Source organism: Larus michahellis, chromosome 12 (genome assembly GCF_964199755.1).
Source record: "Larus michahellis chromosome 12, bLarMic1.1, whole genome shotgun sequence".
In the NCBI taxonomy this organism is placed as follows: Eukaryota; Metazoa; Chordata; class Aves; order Charadriiformes; family Laridae; genus Larus; species Larus michahellis.
The window spans coordinates 6,170,187-6,191,522 of record NC_133907.1 but is presented as its reverse complement, the minus strand read 5'-3'; the positions used below and the strand labels follow the sequence as shown (position 1 = coordinate 6,191,522).

The 21,336-nt window shown below is 46.6% G+C and overlaps 1 protein-coding gene across 10 annotated transcripts; it reads left to right on the top strand.

Annotated features, from left to right (window-relative positions):
- The first annotated feature begins 1,036 nt into the window (after positions 1–1,036).
- Positions 1,037–21,084, top strand: NCOA5 (nuclear receptor coactivator 5). 10 transcript variants are annotated; one of them, XM_074605219.1, is made up of 11 exons: positions 1,131–1,212; positions 1,507–1,732; positions 4,959–5,145; positions 5,675–5,782; positions 9,735–9,801; positions 13,275–13,634; positions 13,903–14,018; positions 14,217–14,343; positions 16,149–16,348; positions 18,302–18,625; positions 19,041–21,084. In XM_074605219.1, the coding sequence occupies exons 3-11, from the start codon at positions 4,983–4,985 to the stop codon at positions 19,694–19,696; spliced, it is 2,121 nt and encodes a 706-aa protein (XP_074461320.1). In that variant the 5' UTR covers positions 1,131–1,212; positions 1,507–1,732; positions 4,959–4,982; the 3' UTR covers positions 19,697–21,084. The 10 variants fall into 10 exon arrangements, with proteins under 10 accessions (XP_074461325.1, XP_074461324.1, XP_074461323.1 ...); XM_074605223.1 differs by lacking the exon at positions 1,507–1,732 and having other exon boundaries at positions 1,054–1,212; XM_074605221.1 differs by lacking the exon at positions 1,507–1,732 and having other exon boundaries at positions 1,144–1,212; positions 9,703–9,801; positions 19,041–21,064.
- Positions 21,085–21,336: the final 252 nt, after the last annotated feature.

The following is a 21,336-nucleotide window of genomic DNA, read 5'->3' as shown; positions in this document are numbered from 1 at the left end:
ATAGCGTGCTTCCCCGAGGACTATGGCAGGGCTGGCAGCGGCGGGAGCCACGTGCTCTGGATTCCCCGTCCTGCCGTCACTTCCCAAAACTGACTTGCTTGAGAGCACAAAGGGTCCCGGGGGAGACTTGAGGGCAGAGACGGGGAGGGAAAGGTGGGGTGGGGATTTCTAGGCCCCGCTCCCATGGGACCGGCCCGGGAAGTCCCCACAGTCCCCGGGCACCGGCTGTTTGCGGCTCTGGGCTGTGAGGGCTCCCCGCTCCCGGCCCTGAGCAGCAGGGGGTTCGGTGGGACCCGGTGCTTCCTGCCTGGCGGGAGTCCCCGGCCGGACCCGGTGCCGGTGCCCACCCAGCGGGGCTGGCCAGCACTGGTGCGGCTGCTCGGGGCGGCCGCGGAGCCGGGCCCTTGCGCTGGGTGGGGGTGCCACGGCAACGGCAGGGGCCCAGACCGGGCCCGGCCGCCTCGCCCCGGTCCCGGACCCAATCCCGGTCCTGGTCCCCGTTCCGGTGTAGTCCCGGCCACGTCGCGCTGCCCCGCCCCGGTTCTCGTTCCGGTCCCGGTCCTGGGCACCTCGCCCTGCCCCGCCCCGGTCCCGGTCTCGGTCCCGGTCCCGGTCCTGGCCACCTCGCCCGGGTCCCAGTTCCGGTCCTGGTCCCGGTTACGGTGTAGTCTCGGCCACCTCGCCCTGCCCCAGTCCTGGTGCCGTTCCTGGTTCCAGACACCTCGCCCTGCCCTCCCCTGCCCCGGTCCCGGTCCCGGTCCCGGTCCCGGTCTGGTCCCGGCCACCTCGCCCTGCCCCGCCCCTCCCTGTCCCTGTCTGGTCCCGGCCACCTCGCCCTGCCCCGGTCCCGGTCCCGGTCCCGGTCCCGGTCGCCCCGCCCCGCCTCGCCTCGCCTCGCCTCGCCTCGCGCGGGGTCCGGTGGCGCCACCCAGCGGCTTCACTCGCCGCCCCGGGGGACTACAAGTCCCAGCGTGCCTTGCGGCGGCGGCGGCTCGCGGGGCATGCCGGGAGCCAGGCAAGTCGCGCGGCCCTGCACGCCTCGGCAGGCATGGCGGCTGGCCGTACGTCAGCGCGCCGCGCCGTAAAGCGCCGAGGCGTCGCCGTCCCGGCGGCGCTTCTCCCTCTGCTTTGCGACGGCGCCGTGCGGCAGCGGCGGTTGGCGCCTTTGTCCTGGCGGGCGGCGGCCTGAGGCGGACCGGGCCCGGCGCGGCGGTAAGTCTGCGGGCGGGTGGCCCCGCGGCGGCTTTACCGGGAGAGCGCTCGAACAAAAGATATGTCATAGCACACCTCATGGAGGGCTGAGTCCTCCCTGGCCGCTGCGCCGGGATGGGGCTGGGGCCGGGCCGGGCGGGCCCCGCGGCCTGCGGGCGGGCCCCGCCTTCGTCTCAGCGCCACCGGGAAGCGGCAGCGGGCAGCGCGGGCTTGTTGGAGCTCGTTCGCTGCCCTGGTGGCCTGGGTCCGGGCGGTGCGTGGGGTTAACGCAGCTGAAAAGTGCCTTTTCCGCAGGAAAAGGATGTGCAACGGGTGATGCTGTCGCGGGGAGCACAGCCCCGGCAGTACCCGGCCTGCTGTGAGGGCTCCCGTTTTTTTCCTCATTGCTGCTTGAGAAAGGCGCGAGTAGCCACAAAGGCAAAGGTGCGGGGCGGAGCAGGTGAAGAAGGCCCTGGGCAGCTGCGCTTTGAGAATCCTGACCGGCGTTCTCCCAGCAGCAGCAGGATCCGGGGGAAGGAAGGTGAAAGCGTTCTCCATGTCAGCGTTTTACCTTGTGGGCAACTCTGTGTCTGCGTGCTGTCCTGGGTGCAGAGGACCAAGGCGGGTGGGTGCTAGTGCTGCCCCAGAACAGCCCTCCTGGCCCCAGGCCTGGCTGTTGGGGAGGCTGCCTGGTTGGGCTTGGCTCCGAGGTGCTGAGAGCCGCGAGCCGGTGCTGGGTGGGAAGCTCGCCGCTCCTCAGCAGTGTTGCTTTCTGTGGTGGCTGGCGTTGTTATTTCTGCCTTGCCCAGGAACTTCTTGCAGACTTCCGTGTCATGTTTCACTTGTGTCGAATTAGTTTCAACATCCCACTTCAGCTCTGTCATGCTTTGTGAAGCTGTATCCCTGCTAATAAATAACTTTGGTTTTAAATATAAGATTTTTAGGGAAGTGTGGCTTTAATTAACCTCCAGAGGATTTACTGGCACATGAGCTGGCGTGGGCTGTCCTGTTGTAGTAACCTTTCTGCATTGGGGGGGTCGGCACCTTTAAGCAGCCCAGGTGTGTAGTTAGCCTCTCCAGCTGCATTTGTAGAAAAAGACTTAATATGAAAATTAGTTGTTCACCTGGTGTAGCTTGCCTAAAGCTGGGACACTAATGAATGCTGGCTTGTGATTACTAAATGGCCCGTAACTATGTAATCTACCAAGTGGAAAATGGTAAAAGACAGTAAATTCTCTTATATGAAAGTTCTGTCAGTAATTCAACCTGTCTGAGTACTTGGGATTTACTATTTTGCTTTGAAAGTGACCTGCAAGTGGAAAAATAGCTCCTTGTTTTTCTTCATACGGAAAGCTCTTGCACACTCTTTTCTAGCCACTCCCTACTATCCACACCTTTAAGAAAAGGAAAGTTCTTACTGCTTTTTATACTGAAAGTGAAATGTCCTGCCAGCAGCAGCTGTGGGTCTTGTTGACCCGTTTGCTGTGTGTATGAGTGACATCCCGTCAGCACAGGTCGTGCTACCTGAGCAGGTGCTCACAGGGGCTCTGAGTCCCCATCCCTGGTAGTGCTCAGAGCCTGGCTGGAGAAAGCTGTGACAATGGGATCCAACTTGGATGTCAGCCTGCTCCAAATGGGAACTTGGACTAGATGGGTCTTTTCATGTTTTGTAGCCACTTAATCATTTTGGGAGAATTTTGAAAACTTCTTTGCCCTCGACTGCTGAGAACTTGAGCTGCAATAGTAGAATAGAAGAGAAATCTGCTGCTTCCATACAGATAAATGGGATAAGATTTGGTACTTCTGATGGGGAAGGTAAAACTGTGCGTGTGTGGACAAACTTACAGGAGGATTGAGGCAAATATGGTAGAATAAATGACTCTTTTGTTTGATTTTTGGTTTGAGTGTTGGGGTTTTTTTTCTTCCTCCCTGTTCTGGCAGTTCAGTTCATTTTAAAAAGCTTATTAGACGACTAGAAGGCATTCTCTGCCTCCTGTCCCTGCAGGGTTTCCTAAAAGAATGAGAAAAGTGACATGAGTGTAAAGTTGATTGGTCTTAAAAAACCACCAAAATTTCATGTCTCATATCTGGAGTAGATGTATTTTTCATGCCAGTTAAGTGTTGTAGAAATATTTATGTAAATCCATTTTATATTTTTTGACATTTGACTTGTTTATTTAGAGGCTACTTTTAAATTGTAACAAATATAGGTTACTGGTACAGAGCGTGTTGTTTTTAGGCATCTCATGATTAACAGTAGAAGCTTCTGTTGATATACTCAATTTCATCAGCTTGCTTTTTCCGGGTTTCTTGCATGTTATAAACAGAAAATCCCATCCTGCATTCCTGTAGATGTTTAGGAAGTATGACAACTTTATTAAATAGCTCTCAAACTTTCAAGTTCATCCTGAAAGTTTCAGTGTTTTTCACTTTTTTTTTTTAAGCTTTATGTAATGGTGACTTTTAAACCAGAAAGTATGAATCCTGGGTGGGGTTTAGTGGGGGTTTTTTTGTGAGCTTGGTAGAGTTTGTTAGGTTATTTTTTTGTTTGGTGGGTTTTTTTTCTGTAATTCTTTGGGTAAGTTTGTGCAGTGAATGTTGCTGACTGCTTCAGCTTTGTCTGGAATAGTATGGGTTAATGAAGTGGTGGTGGTTTAACCCCAGCCAGCAACGCAGCCGCTTGCTCGCTAGCACCACCTTCACCAGAGGGGCAGGGAGAAGAAGGAGAAAAGGAGTGTGGGGAAAAACCTTGTGGCTTGAGATAAAGGCAGTTTAATAGAATGGTAAGGAAAGAGGAAAATAATAATAATGGTAAAAGAATATACAAAATAAAGTGGTACAAACCAAGTTGCTCTCACCACCTGATGATTGATGGCCCAGCCTGTCCTGAGCAGTGATTGCAGATTCCTGCCCCCCAGCCAACCCCCATCTGTATACTGAGCATCATGTCCAACAAATAAAACAACATGTGTTATCAACATTATTCTCATACTAAATCCAAAACCCAGCAGCTACTAGGAAGAAAGTTAACTCTATCCCAGCTGAAACCAGGACAGAAGTATACTTTTGCCTTACTGGGGGAGATGAGGTAGCAGTACAGCATTCATGTGGGGGTGGTTAAATTCCCAGCTGTGGACCCGCCTTCTGTGGGAGCTGACATCTCTATGGGAACAAGGGTATGTTTAGTAGGGGTATGAATGAGAAACTGTGTTTTCTGGCATTGGAAAGCTAAGATTTCACATTTAGTGAAGTGATCCAAGCCTGGTCACTTAAGAGCGTTTAAACAGTACTTCCTGATGTCTCATTCAAAGCCTGTATTGAAATATTTGGGGCCTGTTATGCAATGTTGCGATGAGTGTTTCCTTTCCGCTTATTAAAATATTGCATAAATTTCAACACTTCTTACCAGTGGACTGAAGAAATAGATATGACAACAATGGGTGTATTAAAGCTTAAAGTTAAGAGGTTTTAGTATAAAGTGAGTTCTGTTTGTATCTTAGTTTAGAGTTAAACCATTAAAACTTATCTGCAAAATAATTAGGCTTACTACCTTTCAGTATTACAGAAAAGCTCGACCAAAATGCTGCGGTATACGTTTTTGCCAGACCTCTGTATCCCCTTGTTAAGATTTCTCTGGAGTGAAGTTTGCGTCAAGCAGACCCAGTTGGCTTTTAGTCTGCAAAGCTGTTAAGTTTAATCTTGTTCCAGTTTAATTTTAATGTCATGGATTGAAATTATATGCATGGCCGTTTTTCTTTTTTGCGAAGAGTTGGATTTGGAACGAAAGCAAAATGGCTCGAGGACGCAAGAGCAATAGCATCAATCAGAGCGACTTCACTAACAGCACCAATCCTCAGGATTTAGAGAGAAGACTTTTTATCGGCAATTTGCCCACAGACCACATGACTCGTGAAGAAATGCAAGAGATATTTTCAAAATATGGCAAAATCAGGGGTTAGTATATTATCTTATGCCTTTTCGTGGCTGGGAATTCAGTGAGAAATATAACTTTCATGCTTGTCAAATGCTATTTGATGATGATGAGAGGAGTGACTGATGTTCCTAAAAAGTGACCTTTTAATGATAACTTCCTCTGTCTGCATTTTCTCTGAAAAAGTGATTCCTTCAGTACAGCTGAAACGTAATGAATATATCAGCTATGTTTTAGCTTGTGGGGTTGCAGTGTGATGTTACAGTACTCTTTCAAGTGACTTCATAGTCTCTTAATCAAATCTTGGTCACTTCCTGGGCTGTATTTTGGTCACTGCCTTGTCAGAAGGAAGTTGATTTACGAAATATATTTCAGAGTCTTTGACTCTGCATTTTGATCCTGGTAGACTTGGTTTTCCCAGGAAACTTCCATAGTGGTTTCTGGGTAGAGCCCCTTTGCTCGTTCATCTGGTGGGGTTACGTTATGGCCTGGGCGTGGGTTAGTACTGTCCCTTAGTTGTAACTGGTCTTGCCCTGCTGTTAACTTTTCCAGCCCTCAGCATGTACCATGGCTATGGGTTCGTGCAGTATGACCGTCTAGAAGATGTCCAGGCCGCTCTGGACGGTGAGAAGGGTCGCCTTTATAAAGGGTATAGATTAGGTAAGGAAAACTGATCCGTGCTCTCCTCCTGACCCCAGCATGCATTCTGGTAGAAAGAGCGCTTTTGTTTTAAAGCTCTCTGGAAAGATCACTATGTGAAACTTGCCTGGCGTTAGTCTAAAATCACTTTACTAGGTATGTATTTGCTTTCTGAGTTATTTGCTGTAAGTGCTGTGTGGTTCATCTGCAGTGTTTTCTCTTGCTACCCAGGTCTCACTCTGAATTTATTTTCATGTGTTAGTATTTCAGAAGCTCTCTTACCCTGTGTAAGTAACTCTTCAACGTGTAAGCCCTGGAAAGTGGTCGTTGAAACCTCATGCACATAGTTTCAAAACATTTCTAAACTGATATTGGGCTTCATCTTGACAGGTTCAGAGGAATTGGCCACAGCACTTAGTGGCTTGTTAGATAAGGAATCTTAATTTGGGGTTTTTTTTGCACATGTGAAATCAATCTGTAAGTAGTGCTATAAATACTAGGTGCTTAAAAAAGCTGTTTTCGTAAAGATGATAATTATTCTAAATATGCTGGGAGCAAACTTAAACAGAAATGAATGGTTAGAAATCTAAGAGTAATCTATTAAATGCAAGCAAAAAGTTACTTTTGAAGTAAGCCTATGCTAATTTGAAGAAAAACAGTTTGACTTAGAAAGGAATGAAAGGAGCAATAAATAATAACTTGTGGGAAATACAGTAGCAAATATGACCCTGAGGATGGAAATGGAAGCAAATAGACAAGGAGGGTAGAAGGATGCAAGAAATTAGGCCAGCATTGTTGAAATCTGGAAGCTTAAATAGGAACAAGTGTGGCTGTTTTGGAAACTAAGGTGTGCCTGTCTGGAAATGATAAAACTTCTAACTGGAAAGGACCACCTAGTTAGCGTTTCTACTGTCTATTTTTGAAAAGGCAGAAGGTATTTTTAATATAATTTCCATTTCAATAGCAAACTAAAGGTAAAAGAGCACCACAACTACACCTCTCAAAAAAAAAAAATGAAGTCTAATGTCTATGAGGCTCAATGAAATGACCTACCTAGGCTATTAATGTTGGTCTTCCACAGGCCTTGGAAAATTAGGGAGTTTCCAGGGATGTAGCAGAGTGCTGCAGATGTGCCAGTAGGCAGCACAAATGGGATGAGTCTGGCATCAGCCCCTGATAACAAAGGGATTCTTTCACCTGACTCTCAATGAGAAGTGAATTAATTAACGCCAATCAAAATAATCCTGTCAAACTAACTTATTACGCTGCAAGTTTTATGGCTGAAAGTAGCAGTGTTGATGTAAAAGGCTTCTGTAAGATGTTTGATTTGACTAGGAAAGTAGAACAATTAGAAACAACAGAGGGTTAAATGGATTTCAAATGAATCTCAGTGTAACATAGATGGAATTGCTCAGTGCTTTGAGTGGTGTTCTGGAAAAATTGATTCCTGGCCATACAGTGCTTTTATAAGTGACTTGGAGAGAAAACACACAATCATGTTTTAAAAAGAAAATGAAATAACGAAGACGGAGTTGCTGATGGTGAAATGACTTGGACTTCTTCCTAAGCTGGAGATGCAGGCAGACTTGAGCTTTCAGTAAAGCCAAAAGGGAAGATCTGCACCCAGCAAGAGTGGTTTTTGTCATTCTTAGCTGTACAAAACACAGACTTATAAGTAGGGAGGTTTTGGTATGCGTGGGGTTTTGCTGCTGGAATACTGTGTTCAGTTCTAGTATGCCTGGTTCAAAAAGGATAATGCTAAATTGGGGAAGCCTCAGAAAAATCTGAAGAAGGCTTAAAGAGGTGAAGAACAAGCCCTAGCAAAAGCCTAAAGATATAGGAGTGATGTGATATGTGTTACAGACAGACCTGGAGATAAAAGTGAGTTTTAATCTAGTAGGCATAGGTATGACAAGTCCATAAATGGAAATAAATAGTTTTCTTCAACAGCAAAGTAATTTGCTTCTGGGATAACTTATTGGAGCTTTGGTGGTTTCTGTGCTCTGGAGACTTTTAAATTGGAATTGGATGTTTTGCTAAAAGATAAGCTCTAATACAACGCCACTGCTGCACTTGAGATAGGAATGTGATTCAAGAAACTCCTGTCACCTGTGTTTATTCAGAAGGTTACACTGTATGATTACAGTGGCCCTGTCATCTCAAAATCCTACAGGACAGAAGACTTTTTTTCCTTGAAAGTTTTGTCAATGTTCAAATTCTTAACCTGTAAATGCTGTTGGCATTAAATAAAATGTTATTAAATCTGTTGGTTTTGCACGAGAGAAGGGTCCCTGTCAAAGGTGGTTTTTTCTTCTAGTAAAATATTTTTGTTCAGATTTAAATACAATATTTTTTATTTGAAAGAAATGTATGGTATTGAGTGTAAAAATAATAGGTTTCTGCAATGGCATCTTAAAACAGAAAATAAAAATAATCTTAAACCAAAGAAAGCAGACAGTGTCTTGCTTAAAGATATCACTTGACTTTAAGGGGGGAAAAATTTCTCAACTGAAAAATAAATGCAAGGAGAACAGTTGCTTCAGTTATGCAATCTGAGTATTAAATATAATTGCTAATAATACAATAAGGTAAAAGGCTTTGGGAGAGTTTAGCCTCCAGCGTTGCATTAAACTAATACTTCCACAAATGCATAGAAGTGTTTTTGTATCTTTTAATGAATAAAACTGTGTAGGGAATAAATGTCCATCAAATTTACTCTGTGACAGTAGGCAATGCAGGTGTATTTGATGCTGGAAAGACTGCTTCTGTGATTAATGTTCAGATTGTGCTTGCCTTTCCCCCACCCCTCCGAAAGAGAACGTGCTGCTTCTTAATTGACAACAAGAGCAAAAATTAGAACTACTCCCTTAATTCTAATTTTAATCTTGAAAGTAATGAAGGATAGCTTGGGAAGTTTACAGAAGATGTTAAGACAGAGTTTCCTAAAGATGTTGTGGCACGTTCATTCACTTGCAAGAGCTTTGAAAGTAGTTAATGTAAATAACTAATAAGACATTTTAGTTGTCAATACATTCTCAGGGGAGCATATAGGCCCTTAGTTTGTTTTGTTCTTTTCGTTAAAAGGTTATCGGAGTAAAACATCTGAAATCATTTCTGTTTGTTCTTGCCCCCCTCCAGTACACTGTTCCATCTTCAATCAGTTGTTACGGAAGGCTTTATTTCTTCACGGTAGAACAATATGAGTCCCTGCCAGTTCTGGGCAACTTCACTTTTTCTGGTTGAGGACAAGACTCTGTTTCTTCAGCTCTTACTTCTTTGTATTTCACTTCGTGGTGTTTTTCCTGGAGATACTCAGAAGCCAACCAGTTTTCAAATTTCTGATCTGTTGCATCAGTTTGCATCATGTTAACGGTGGTGTCTTGAATGCACCACGTTGACTTCATAGGGAGCTTGTGCTTCAGGCTTCTTGGATCCCATTTCCTCACTGGTGAAGGCTGTACAACTTAACGCTGCAGCAGTCCCTTGGAAGGCAGTTGCACGTGCCACTTGAGAACCCTTGGATTACTTTCGACAAGGGTAGCGGCATACTCCATTGAACAGGACTGGCTGTGAACTTAAGACTGTGCTGGCCATCAGCTTCCTTTCTTGGAGGTTTTCAGACTCTGCTTTTTCTCCTACAGTCCATGAGTTGCTTTCTGCTTGCTCATAGACTGCAGAAGAAAGAGGTTCTGTTATGGAATGAAGAGTCTAGATGTAGGCCTGCATGTAAAGGGTTAAAACTTCACCTAAGCTGTCCACCCTATTTTCAAGTCAGAGAAATCCATGAAAATTTAATTATGTTGTACTACCTAAACTTAATAAAAAATTGTCAAAGTGACAATGTCTCTCTGCTGAATGGATTTTCTTGCACCATCTGGATGTTGTTGAGCTTAAGTTGCTTTCATTTGAATTGTGCTGATGATCTTTTTTTTGTTCCATAGCATTGAACAGATGGGTTGATTATTCTTTACAGATATTAAAAAAGCAGTGGAAAGAAGAAATATGAATAAGGCTTCATCAAGGTCCAGTCCGGCACGAAGGTAAAGTACCTGGAAGCAGTGAGTTATACTAGGAAGGTCAGGCTTTTAGGGCATGAGCCCAGTGGCCTGTGCTAAATGTCTGTGTCTCTTCCTTACCACCACCTCCCAGTCAAACGGAAATGCTCAAGCGAGACAGTTGGGACATGGCCGCTCCACCTCTAAGAGCCCTTCTGGCGCTGACACCTCAGGAGGCACGAGGGAAACCTCGTGTCTGCTGCTGTTACTACAGCTAAGTGTTATGTTTTGCAGCACAGGCTGTAAAAAAAACTTGTGAGGAAGAATACACTTGATGTTTTCTCCTGCCTCAAGTATCAGAGAAGCAGAGGCATACCTAGAGAACGCCGAGGGGCTGTAGCATTCCCAGTGCCATGCTGTAGAGGACTTTGGGATCTTGCTGCTTCCAGTGCTGAAATGAGACTGGAAAAGAGTGCGAGTGAAGCACAAGACAGATCAAATGTCTCTGCACTCTCCTGTCTGCATGCATGCTTGCGTTGTCAATACCTGGAACCAGTTCCCTTCCATGCAGTTAGAGTGATGTGTACCTATCAGCTTCTCCTGGTTTCCCACCTCTCGGTAGGCACAGTGTGTGCTGCTCCTGCCCATCCTCTGTTTGTGAAATCACTGGCAATCGGAGAAGACACGGGCTGTCCTGTTGCAGGAAGACGACTTCAGTTTCCTTTCCATGGCATTACTAGGGAGCACACGAAGACGTGCTGTGGTTACAGTTTGGTATAAAAGGCGTGCATCTTCTATGCCTACACTGTAAAGCTATCAACACAAAGGAGTGTTGCGTTTTGGACTTGAAGGTAATCAAGCTCTCACGTGTCTGGTGTGCTCTACTAACTTGACCTGTTGAATTACCAAAAAGCGCAAATAGCAAGACACCTACCACCAAAAACCAGAGAATGAGTAGCTGCAATCCCTGGTATCACCTAGGTCTCTTGTCTGTGCTGCATTTAACCTGCACAGGGCCAAATGCGCTTGCAGAGACCAGCGTGTGGGCATCACCCAGGAAGTGCTTTGGCACAGAGCTGAGGGTTCCCGTTGTGGATGCAGCAAGCCTTGGGCCTGGGCAGAGTCAGGTGTGCTCAGTGCTGCCTTGAGGACCCCAAGAATACTGCAAGTACCTGAGCAGCAGGCACTGATGGCTCATCCTTGGCCATCAGGTGTGCAACGCTGAAGGTGCTGGGCAGCACTGCGGGTGTGAGAGGCAGACGCCTGTGCCATGAGCGTTAATCCTCGGACAACATTGCAGAGGGACAAGCAGCAGGCACTGATGCCAAGGGCATCGAGACCTGTGTCATCCTGCATGTATGCAAGAGCAGATGCCCATGCAATGGGCCCTAAGGAGCACTGGAGGTGTGTGAGCCATGGGCGGTGGTGCCCTGGGCACTGGGCTGTGGACTGGACTACTGTCATGGCTGCCAAAGGCTTTGATGCCTCTGTGATAGGCACTGGATTCCGGCTGGCACTGCAGACAATGTGGCCAGCCCATGTCACTAGCAGCATGTCTCAAGCAGCCCATGGGCACAGGTGGCGATAAGGTCATGGGCATCGAGTCCTGGGCATGGCTGCGGATGGTGGACTCTGGACCATGCTGCAGGTGTGTGAACGGCAGCGGCTGATGCCGGTGTGTGGAGTCTCATGCTGTGCCCGAGCAGATGTGACCAGCAGTGCTGACGTTGCAGGAGTTGGACCGAGGCGACAGAAGCGTGGAAGCAGAAGGTGCTCTGCCTTCATGCTGCTGCCTCTCTGCAAGCAGCAGGGCAGCGATGCAGGTGCAAGAACAGAGGGGACCCGCGTCACGTCTGTACTTCTGTTGCAGTTGTGCATTGTTCATTCTGGATCTTTTTGTCTCTGCAGATACTGAATATGGCCTGTTCTGGTCACCCCCACGCCAGCTGGAATAAATGTCGTATGCCAAACAATTACACTGCATCTGCCTCTTTTGCTATATAGTCTTACAACTACAGAAAGATCAGTTAATCAATATCCTCTAGAGCAAATCAGAAGTTTCCCCTGAGCTTCTGCCATTGTTCATTGTAGGTTGGGGGGGAAGTGGGCGATGACGTGTATCTCTCATGGGATGTGGTTTCAATACAGATCACAAAGAAGTGGATTTGTGTGTCCAAGAGGCTGAGAGTGTTTACACTTGTGTGCAAATACAGTGTTTCTTTTACAGGAGGAGACTATATATTTTCTTAGTGGCAACACTAGTTTTTCCCAAGATCTGTTTTGTATCTGACGTAAAAATAGAGAGTGCCAGCACGCCTTTGTATCCCCAGCACAGCTGTGTGTCTGTGCTCAGACTCTGCACATCCATCTTGTACTGTCTGCTCTACCTGACACAACTTGGGCACGTCTGACTCGCTGCTCCTGCCCTTCTCTCCAGGTGACTACTACGTGAATGCACTAGAGTGGAAACAGACTTAAGTTCTGCTTACCTTTCATAAACTAGATTAGGCTGGTAGAGGACTCTAGTCTTTCAAGTTTTGGAAATAAAAAGATTCAAAAAACTGGGTTTTTTTTTCTGATGGTTGTCAGTATCTTGGGGAAAGAACATTCCAAACACGTGAAGCTCAGTAGTTACTCTGCAAGATTTTTTCATGTTTGGCTTAGACTACATTGAAGTTATGGTTTTTTTCTGGAAAACAAAATTTGACCTGGAAAAAACCCTGCTGTTTTGGGAAAAGATGAAGACTGAACGTTATTCTTCTTTGCCTCCAAAGACAACGCAGTACGAGGTCTGAATGAGATGGATCATTCAGATGGGACAGAGAAGCCTGATGCTGCTGAGGATGCCATTCTGGTTGGGCTTAGTATCCTCTTAACACGGGGCATCATAAACATAAAACTGGCTTTCTACAGACACTGTCCCTTCAAATCCAGGACACGGCGGCAGCTATCATTGCTTTCTGCTAGCAGCACAAACCCAGCCACACCATGGAACCTGCAGTGTCTTTGGTCACAACAAGCTCCTTTTTTAATCGTATGCCAATAACAAATTATTTCAGGTATTCTGCTGTCATTGACTAGCGAATTTAATGGATCCCTTGAATGCTCCTGGCAATTGCATATCTGTGGGTATTAGGCTCCAGCACCTTGAATTCTCTCAAAGAATTTGCAAAAATATGTTTGGTAGGTGATCTGTGACTGATGTTAGAGGCCGGAGGCCTTGAAATGGTGGTTTCCGAGGTCCTGTTCACTTCTTCCACAGGTGCTCTACGTTTTTAGTGATGCTTCATTAAGGAGCTTTCTGGGTCTTGTTTGGCTATGATAAACATTAGAATTAAGAAGCTTCCCTAGGCTACTTCAACAAATAGGTTTTTTGGCAATTCTTGCTGTTGTGGGATAGGAGGGAGGATTCAGCTGCTGAGAGAAAGGGTTGCTTTGGCATCTCAGGTAAGAAATATAGGGGTAACAGCACTTGTGTTGTTAGCAGTCTAATGGAATTTCCCCACTATTTTCCACAGAGACCCATATGCCTACGGGGATGGCCGAGATGCCAGACGTGACCGCTCCCCTCTTCGGGGGAGCCCACGGAGAGACCCCAGAGATGGCAGGGATGGTAGAAACGGGCGAGATTCCAGAGACACTCGAGACATTCGAGCTAGAGACATGCGTGATGCCAGAGACCACAGGGACCGACGGGACCTGCGAGACCCACGGGATATCAGGGATCCAAGAGACTTGCGGGACCCTCGCGATGTTAGAGATCTTCGTGACCCACGGGAGCCGCTGTATGATCGATACAGGGATCCACGGGATATGAGGGACCCACGGGATATGAGAGATCCACGGGATATGAGAGACCCTCGGGACCCTTTGCACAGGTAATTTCTAAGGGATTGTATTTGCCAACATGTTTTTATGGCAATCCTTCCTCAACGGCTACACTGGTTTGAGTGGCGTCAGGCATTTAAGATAAGGAAATTGCTCTGATTGTTGGCAGTTGGGTGCCTGCTTCGTGTCTTGTGGGGAGCAGGCGGGTACTTCAGAAATTAAACTTGAGGAAGGTCTGTGTGCGATGCATTGGCCAAAGTTACTGCCTGAGATTGTGCTGGAGCATGGAAACCCTTGCTTCTTCTATAAATCTTGCAGACGAGATGACGCTTATGACCGTTACCTTCACATTGAAGACTACTGCCGGCGGAAGGATGACTCTTACTATGACCGTTACAAAGAGCATTTTGATAGAGCTCCAGGGAATTCAGAAGGTGAGTACCTGTAACATTATAATAGGCAGATTCACATTCTCCCTCTGTGAGGATGTGGGAGATGCCTGCAGTGCTGAGTGCGTTGCGTGCTGTGATGCTGGGTGGTTCAGAGGTTTAGACGGACTGGCCGTGTGCACCTCATTTCTCCAAGCAGGTCCAAAGAGCATTATTTGTTCTGTCCCTGTGGCTTGCTTTCAGACCGTCTGAAGCGTGAGGAGCGGCGCCGAGAGGAGCTATACCGTCAGTACTACGAGGAAATCAAGAGACGTTTTGATGCAGAGAGACCTGTGGATTGTTCTGTGATCGTGGTGAATAAACAGACAAAGTAAGAAAATAGTTATGGCCAATTTTATTATTGCATGGTAGAAGAAAACGGAATTAGACTTAGTTGTGCCTTGAGGCTGTTTGTCTTACAGGTTGCTTTTGAGGAACGTGGGTTTAGAGCCCTCAGAAAGCGAAGCTTTCTGGTGATACATGGGAATATATGTTGATATGGGAATATATGTTGATGAGATGGAGAAATGTTGTAGCTTGTGCTTTTTTTGTTTCCTTCACTATACCTTCTCCTGATACTCTTCATATCAGGCTACTGTCACGACAGGTTATAGTGGCCTGTACTTGTTATTCGTGGGTTGTGTGTCTTTTTATGGTGCTAAATGCAAGAGTGTTTATCTAGAAACAAAAATGCAGGCAATCCCTCTAGAACGGTGTGCTTTCTCTTGGATTGTAAGGTCTTAAAACAATTTTACGAGTGAAAGGGACTTGTGTCAAAAATGTTAGAACGTCCTTAGTTTGGAGAGCAGGTGCTGTGTTGGGAACAGAGGGGTACACCTATGGCTGGCACAGTGGGAAGGGGGCTGTTATGATGGCACCAGTCTGATGCCTGTATCTTTACAAACAAACGCAGTGAAACTAGAAATAAAATTCTGTTATTTGCTTTTAATTGAGTTGATTGATCACCTGTTGGAACAAATCTTGAAAGGAAATTTTAGATTCTTTATCCTTGGTGACTAGAAGTCTTTGGAAGATATTCTAATAGGCCACAGGTTATTGTACTTGATACAGGGAGAATTTTTTTGTGCAGTAGGATCAGCTTAATATCCTAAGAATTGTTTTGGTCTGTGACAGTTACAAACCTTAAGAGCTGGGGCACGTTAATAAATCTTGGGTACTGAAGCATTGATGTCACCTACTATAGACCTGTTGAAAGATGACTCCGGAAAAACTTAGATACACAATCAGTGTAACTTAGAAATCCTTAAAAAGACAGTTGGCGGGGGAGAACAATTTTGGTCCCCATTGCGATGTTCGCAAAGATGATAATTTGAAGCTCTTTCAAAAGGTGTGGGTTGCATGCAGACTAAATTTCTCACAATGCACCTGCAGTCAGTATTGCAGTTTTGGTACTGATTAAAGTAAGCTTAAAAAAAGACTTGCAAACTTTAAGCTCAGCCGTGGGAGCTGTGGTTTGTGTTTGGAATGGGAAGCCTGCAGGACCATGGATACGGGAACAGTGGATCCATAGATGCTGCGTTGATATGGGCTAGAGCAGAAAGCAGCTAGCAGAGCAAAAGAGCAAGAGAAAATGTATTTGGAACTCAAGTGAATGTTCATGGATGGGTAGTTTTCCTCTGAAAATGAATCTTCAAGTCCAGAAGTTGGGCTGTGCTATGGTGAATTAGGATAAGGTGTATTTGAACAGTTAAGATACTGAATGTAGCACAAGCAACTGACTTCAGCAGGTTAGCTGCTCTGCTGTGTACCCCTTGGATCTCTGCAGACATAAATTACCTCACTTAATGAGTTCAGTTTAAACACATTTTTATGTAAACAAATTCATAATAGTGTAATAAATCCCTTTGCAAACACTGTTTCTCAGATAAGCTGAGGCTTGATTTGTAATCTGTTTCGGTTGCACTGAAATGACTGATTCAGATCAAAATAAGGGTAGGATATGGTCTTTTATATTGTTGTAATGAGATTGCTTTGCTGCTGGTCTGTTAAACGTTACGAAGTTTGGCAAGCCATCAGAAAAGCAAACCTGAGATGACAGAGAGGGTGAATGTGCCAGGGTTTCTGTTTCTGTATGTGACTGACTTGTTAAATTCTGCCGGCTTTGCTTTGTGGTAGGGAGTACGCGGAGTCAGTGGGGCGGAAGGTGCGGGATCTGGGCATGGTAGTGGACCTGATCTTCCTCAACACGGAGATGTCACTGACGCAAGCCCTGGACGATGTGAGCAGAGGAGGGTCTCCTTTTGCCATTGTCATCACCCAGCAGCATCAAGTTCACCGCTCTTGCACTGTTAACATCATGTTTGGCACCCCACAAGGTACTGAGGTCTCATAGGCTGTGTAGCATTGTGGTCACCTGAACCAAAGTGCTGCTTTAGTGGCAGCAGAATCACACAGGACAAAGTTCATCCTGGCTGTGACATAAGTAGTTATTAATGACTTGACACCATGTCATAAATGTGACTATCATTATTTGCGAGTTTCCATAATACTTTATTTGTCCTTTGTCAAAGGGATTGTCTAATTTCTGCCAAGAGAGAATCTCGGCTGTGATCTTAGTACCTAACATCACCAGCCTTTGCATCTTAGGGCAAGTCGTGAACCCCGGCTCTAGAAATGACTTGATACATTTCTGAGTAATACCAGTCCAACCTCAGTTTATCACTTGTTGCCGTCAAAGAGAGCATGTTTGGAATGTGAGAAATTACAGGGCAGATTTTAAAAGCAAATGTGATTTAAGGAAAACAGAATAAGGATAGTATATTTGGTGAAGGTAACGGTCTGATTGTGAAACTGGGAAGAGTTATAAAAAGATACAACTACAAAGTGATTTGGGGTACGTGCTCCACCTTTTTAGCATTTTAGCACCATTTACACTTGTCACATCACTTTCCATGTCAGGCTGTGACTTGGTTGTTGTAAGCGTGAGGGTGGGTGTAGGCATTAAAAAACTGTCAGAATGTGATCTCAGAAAGCAGCCTTTTGCTCTGATCAGGTTATTTCTCCCTTACTGTGTTCTCAAGTAATGTTTTGTGAGGTTCGTCTGGGAGAGTAAACTTCTGAATGCACAGTCCCTGTTTTTTGTGTGCTTACGGACTGAAGAAGCCAGGTGTCCTTTAACATCTGGTGCAGATGTGAAAGGAGGGTTCTCTCATGTCCTGCACAAATACAGCTCGTGCACGCTTTCACTGGGCTTTCCACTGCCCTTGGTTTTAATTCTGACTCCTTTGATTTAACACCCATCCTCCCACCGAAGCTTCTCCTCTTCTTTATTGGACCTAATGGTGTATCAGATCTGATAAGAACCCCAGTCGTTAGCTCATCCACAGCTCTTTCTAGAGATTAAATAAGCTCACCTGAACTGCACATGGCCACCTTTCCATTCACATTAGTTTCAGGGAATTCTTTCATAATTTGTGCAATGTTAATTATGAATGTTAAAGTGAACCCGTTTCCTGTTACGAGGCAAAGCGTGGCGGGATTTGATTATCTGCAGGTGTGAAAAGTGCCTAGAGCTTTGGGCACTTTTTGGAAGGTGAAGAGAAGGGGCCTTCTCTTTTCATCTTCCTGCCTAAATCTGTGTTCAGGGGGATATTTGGTGTGTGCTTTTTGAGGTGGAAATAATGACCTCAAAAATTTTAGAAGGCAAGTGCAAAAAAAAATAATAATTTGGAATAGACTGTTACTCATTGTATTACAGAAGAACTTGATCGCTGCTTATTGCCCCAGAGTAGTAAACATAAGCAGCAATGTGACGTTGAGCCAGTACTTCGTTCCTCCCCCTCTCCTGCGTGCGCACACACTATATTAAGGCATTGGCAGTACAGAACCAAAAAGTATTCCCATCACTGTCCTGCTCTGGGAAGCTTTAGCAGCCTTCAGAAGGCAAGTTTTGGATCCGTACATGGCTTTAGCAGTAGAATGGGTAGAACTGTCTCCTCTGGGAGCATGGAGAATTTATATGAGAGGTAGAGGGAGCTACTTTCCCGTTTAATTGTGCGAGGGGCAGGAAGGACATTTCTTGGACTGATAGGAAATGATCTCGGAGCCCTCAGCTATAGAAGAAGAGGATGGCCTTGCTGGGTGATAGACTTGAGCCTTCTGTTTGCTTAGGAAATTGAACTGGGAAGCCTAGGATGCTTCCCAAATCTACACTTGCAATCCCGAAGTGATGCCTGCCTGCTGAATGAGATGTGCTGGTATGTGTGAGGCAAGACACCTCCTCTTAACACCACTTTGGTTTACTTAAAACGTTTCTTTTCCTCGTGCAGAGCACCGCAACATGCCCCAAGCTGATGCCATGGTGCTGGTGGCAAGGAATTACGAGCGCTACAAAACAGAGTCACGGGAGAAGGAGCGCGAGGAAATCGCCCGGCAGGCTGCCAAGATGGCAGATGAAGCTGTTCTGCAGGAGCGGGAGCGCCCACCCCCCATGGAGGAGGGTGTCAGAGGAGGTCACCCTCCAGGGATTCAGACTCTCTTGAACCTGCTGGCAGACAATCGCTATCTAACTGCTGAGGAGACTGATAAAGTAATTAATTACTTGAGAGACCGGAAGGAACGGTTACTGAGGGGAAGCACTGATTCTCTGCAGGGTAAGTTTCTCAGCCCCAGACAAGGCTGTTGATCGTGTGGTTTGTGGACCTCTGGGCTGGGGCCTGAAAACACTCCTGGGACCGCGGAGGAGTCCTAGTGTCATAACTTCCTCACGCAGCACCTCATTATGTTGGGATGGACGTGTCCTTGGGAGTCCTGAGACGATTCAGATCTTTCATGTGAAAGAACTTTTATATTGGATTCTCTCAGGGAAACTGCAGGACTGCCATAACTGGTTTGGCTGCTACACGAAGGGCAAGAGTTCTGCTGAATGGTTTGGGTTTCCCAGAGCTGTGCAGCTCTCCTGTTCAGAGCGTGGGTATTCATTGGTGCTTGTGTCTTTGGTGGCTGTTTCACTAGTTTTCTTTAGGTGCCCCTCTGCAGAGCTTTAACCCTCTTTCCTTTCTTTCCCAGCATCCATGTCAAGACAGTCTTTGGGGGCACCTTCAGGATCATCTCTGGGTAGTCAGTCCAGCCTTCCAAGCTCTCAGGCTCATCAGGGTTCACAGCCTCTGGTCTCTGCTCCTTCTGTTCCAGCGTCCTCTTCTAATCCCCAGCAGGAGCTTCAAGCAAAAATCCTCAGTCTCTTCAACAGTGGGGCAGCAGCAGCAGCAGCTGCTGTAGCAAACAGCAGTTCTGCAGCCTCTGCGGGCACTTCAGGTGGCACTCCGAACCAGAACTTTGCTAACATGGCCAGCGGTCAGGCCCGGTCAGCACCAATCAGCGCTGGAAATTTAAACCAGGCTCAGCAGAGATTGCAGACTCCAAGCACGCAGCTTCCTGCTCTCCAAGGCCCTTCAAGAAATGCAGGTCCAAGACCTGGAGCTCCTCCACAAGCTCAGTCGCTCTATGGTCAGCACCAGAATCGCCTCCCTGCACCTGCCAATGTACCTGCTCAAAGGCCAGTATCTTCTGGTATCAACTTTGACAACCCTAGTGTACAGAAAGCCTTGGACACCCTTATCCAGAGTGGTCCTGCACTCTCCCACCTAGTGAGCCAAACCGTGGCCCAGGGGCGAGCAGGGTCCTCAGCCCAGCAACCTATGGGTTCTTACCAGCGACACTATTAAAGCTGAGCTGTCAGGCCCTTTCCCCTTCCCTTTGCCATTCCATACGTATAGCTGTTTAAAGAGTCTCCTGTCCTTGACACGGGACAAATGCCCCTGGATATGCATGTCCTCTCCACTTTGGCGAGAGTGTACCCCCAGTGGCATTGCTGGTGACTGTTGCTAGCGCTGCCCTTCCTCACCTTGGTCTGGTTAGCAGTGTTTGGGGAAGTATGCTCTATTTTCTCAGCGGCACGATGTGCTAAGAGCCGCTTTGGATAATCGGTTGTTTTGTCCGGTCCCGGAAGCTGCTGCAATGACAGTCCTCAATTTTCCTCACTCCCAGTAGCTGGTGCATCTTCACATTGTGGTGCAGTCTGGTCTCGCCAAATGGTCTTAGTATAGTTTTGGGTCAGTGGTTTTGAGGAAATAGGGAACTGAACAGAGCGGTCCGCTGATGGGCCTTCTCGGAGACCCACCTTTTTGGAATGGGCACTATTTTTCTTTGGTTTTTTTTTTTTTCTTTTAATGGCATGTAAGCCAGTTGGGAAGTAACAGTGATAGCACTAGCAGCTGAACTCATGAAGTACATGCCTGACCACTACTCAGCAACCCAGGACCATGCCGTTTGGTCCTTCTGTAGCTGGACTGTCGTGTCCTGGCAGAGTGAGGCAGAGAAACGCTCCTCACCTCGCCCAGCTTCACGGATCCCGGCAGCTTTGGTCAGAGTCCTGTGGCAGATCTGAAACACGAGAGCTTCCAGCCAAGGCAGAGATTTCAACTGGTCTGTCAGTTTTCCTACACCAAGTAGTCAGTGTTAAGATCAATCTGTTAAATTTGGTGGATAAATTTCCTTTTCTTATAATCTTGCTTTGGGACGGTTGGTTACTGTAGCCCAGCAGCTCAGCCGCGGTGATGCTGATGTGGTGCCGGCCCTCCCTTGGGAATACCTGCAGCCAGTTACCAGGTGGGGGATTTCTGCTCTCTGAAACTTCACCTCACTGTCCGTGGGTGTTTTGTCCATCTAAGGTGGAGAGGCAGTGCCAAGATGCAATACCATAATTTTATACTTTTTTTTTTTCAACACTTTGGTAGCTGCAGCGGACAGTTGAGAGGAAAATCGGGCAGTGATTCTTCACCGTGTTTTTAACCAGTAACATACTTTGATACCAGAACACAAAACGTCTCTCAACTCTGTGGTCCTCCCCGTCACGGCCTTCTTAGAGTCTGTAGGCTTCCTGCGGAAAACCTAAAGAAACTGAGAAAGCAGTGTTCTTGGAGCAGAGGATTTTCATTGTCCCAGGTGGTTTGTGTTGTAGCATATTTTTTTTTTCTCTTTGTGCTGTTAACAAGAGGACATTACTTTTTAATAAAAAGGCAGGAAAAACGTTTTGTTGCATTTTTGACACTTGACAGCTTGAGTGCTACGGGAATACATTATTCCACTGCGTTTGCCATGACTCTCTTCTTCCCGTGTCAGACAGTGCCCTGCGCTGGATGCTAAGCAGAAAGCGTGCGAACCTTACTGTGACCGCTGTGAGAATACTGCAGTCTGTCTCGGTGTGTAACACTTGGGTTTTGAAGTACCTCACAGATACTTATTCTCGCACAGTGGATTTGGACAATCTCGGGCAGAGCAGCCCACGTGCTCGTTGAGGGATGCG

What these genes read in the sequence shown, in the direction of transcription:
- NCOA5 (XM_074605218.1), top strand. An exon ending in CCTCGGGACCCTTTGCACAG is followed by an intron (nt 13,635 to 13,902) that starts GTAATTTCTAAG and finishes TAAATCTTGCAG; the next exon opens with ACGAGATGACGCTTATGACC. An exon ending in CATGTTTGGCACCCCACAAG is followed by an intron (nt 16,349 to 18,301) that starts GTACTGAGGTCT and finishes TTCCTCGTGCAG; the next exon opens with AGCACCGCAACATGCCCCAA.